At 65.7% G+C, this 1,116-nt stretch overlaps 1 protein-coding gene across 1 annotated transcript in view; it reads right to left on the bottom strand.

The window, feature by feature from the left end:
• The window catches only part of MRPL4 (mitochondrial ribosomal protein L4), a 2,073-nt gene extending 1,525 nt beyond the window's left edge, over nt 1–548 (bottom strand). Inside the window, exons 1-2 of the mRNA XM_010568860.1 lie at nt 346–548; nt 194–245 (exon numbers count right to left, since the gene is read on the bottom strand). Of these exons, the coding sequence (XP_010567162.1) occupies nt 194–245; nt 346–548 (255 nt within the window). The remainder of the gene's footprint in view (nt 1–193; nt 246–345) is intronic.
• Between the last annotated feature and the right edge of the window lie 568 nt (nt 549–1,116).

The raw sequence follows: 1,116 nt of genomic DNA, 5'->3' as shown, positions 1-1,116 counted from the left end.
CCCGACCCTCCCCTTGCCCCCCAACCTCCTCTCTCCCTCCTAGACCTCCCCTTCCCCTCCCCAGACCACCTTCTCCTCCCCAAAGCCTCCCTCTCCATCTCCAGACCCCCCTCCAGACCTCCCCTTCCCCTCCCAGACTCCCCTCTCCCCCCAGCCCTCCTTCTGCCCCCACAAACGCCCTCCCCATACTCACGATCCTCTTGAAATTCTTCTGCCACATGGCCACCATGTGCAGGATGTCGAGCCTGCGGGAGATGGGGATGGACGGACATTCAGCGAGGGGACCCCAACCCGGGGACCCCCACATCTCCAAGGGCTCCCCCCAACCTTGTCCCCCAGCCCCACCTGGGCCTGACAGCGAAGACATCGGGATGAAGATCGGTCAGGCCCTGGTGTTCGTCATCGTGATGCCGCAGCGACTCCACCCAGGCCTGCACGGGGGAGCGGTGGGGGGGGACGGGGATGCTGCAGGCCCGCAGGACCGGGGACCGCGGCAGCACTGGCAACAGCAGCTTCTCTGGGGTTGGGGGGGACGACACAACATGCATGAGGACAAGCAGGGACCGTGGTAGCTCCACCTGGAACCTTGGGCTGGGGGCAAGGGGGGGCCCCAGCCACCCCAAGACCACGGACATCTGTCCCCGGGTTGTCCCTGCACCCTCAGGGTGGTCCTGAAGCCTCGACCCCATGGCCACCCAGTTCCTGAAGTCCTCAGGATGGTCCCAGCCCTGTGGCCACCTGTCCCTGATGTCCCCAGGACGGCCCTGAGCCTGTGGACACCCTGTCCCTAATGTCCCCACAGCCCTGCCCCCCCAGAAACATGTCCCCACTGCCCAGACCCTTGTCATCCCTGTCCCTGATGTCCCCAGCCCCACAGACACCCTGTCCCTGATGTCCCCACAGCCCTGGCCTCATGAAAACCTGTCCCCACTGCCCAGACCCAGGCCATCCCCATCCTGATATGGTCCTGACCCCACAGACGTCCTGTCCTTGATGTCCCCAGGGAGTGCCCGCAGCCCTGACCCCGCCGAAACCTGTCCCCATTGACCTGACCCTGCTCACCTCCACTCCCGCTGTCCTCAGGATGTCCCCAACCCCACGGACACCCTGTCCCCA

Source organism: Haliaeetus leucocephalus, unplaced genomic scaffold (assembly GCF_000737465.1).
Source record: "Haliaeetus leucocephalus isolate CR32 unplaced genomic scaffold, Haliaeetus_leucocephalus-4.0 Scaffold260, whole genome shotgun sequence".
In the NCBI taxonomy this organism is placed as follows: domain Eukaryota; kingdom Metazoa; phylum Chordata; class Aves; order Accipitriformes; family Accipitridae; genus Haliaeetus; species Haliaeetus leucocephalus.
Note: the sequence above shows the minus strand (reverse complement) of the source record. Positions and strands in the feature narration are given on the sequence as shown.